Raw genomic sequence first — 647 nt, 5'->3', positions numbered from 1 at the left:
CTAGCCATCACTGGTAGCAATATGCAACGCCGTGTATCCATACCCATTTTTCGCGCAAAGATCGACATTTTCTTGCCCAAGCAATGATTTGATGACTTTGAGGTTACCGAAATGCACTGCCTGCATTAAGAGCATTTTGCAGCCTGAGTTGAGGGCGTTGACATCCAACCTAACTTCAGGGGGAACCTCAAAGCGTTGATTGTCTTGGCGTGGTCTGGAAACAAATCGATCCACTCTCTGGCCGCCCTGGAGGATCTCGAATAACGACATTGTCGACTGGAACGCAGCAAAATTCTCGCTATGATTTCGTCGATGAATTCGCCCTGCATCAACGCGACATGAAGAGGTGGCATGTCCTCGGAGTCTGTACCAGAGTCTGCGCTATATTTAATAAAGACCTCCACTCTTGCATGGTCACGCGTCTTGATAGTGTACTATAGCATTTTTCGCCCTAGAGTGTCCAGTAAATCTATTTAGGGATGAATCACCGTACCCACCCATCAAAATCAATGTTTACTCGCCATATCCCGCTGAACGGGCTAATAGCTCGCGTGATGCCTCCGCGGGGCTGAGAGATGTGGGTCCGTTGAAGATTCCGGGTTTAAAGACGTAGCTGTCAAAGAATATAGTGAGTGGCTTGCTTGAGC

General features: G+C 48.2%; 1 protein-coding gene across 1 annotated transcript; it reads right to left on the bottom strand.

Moving 5' to 3' along the window:
• Nucleotides 1-270, bottom strand: N7503_004280 (uncharacterized protein; the record flags this gene model as incomplete). The annotated part of the gene is made up of 1 exon (XM_057063827.1): nucleotides 1-270. One exon carries the CDS (start codon nucleotides 268-270, stop codon nucleotides 1-3), a length of 270 nt encoding a protein of 89 aa, XP_056924742.1.
• Between the last annotated feature and the right edge of the window lie 377 nt (nucleotides 271-647).

This window comes from Penicillium pulvis (assembly GCF_028828015.1).
Source record: "Penicillium pulvis strain IBT 33274 chromosome Unknown contig_1_segment0_segment0, whole genome shotgun sequence".
NCBI classification, from domain to species: Eukaryota; Fungi; Ascomycota; class Eurotiomycetes; order Eurotiales; family Aspergillaceae; genus Penicillium; species Penicillium pulvis.
The sequence above is the reverse complement of the archived record's forward strand: the minus strand, read 5'-3'. Positions and strand labels throughout refer to the sequence as shown.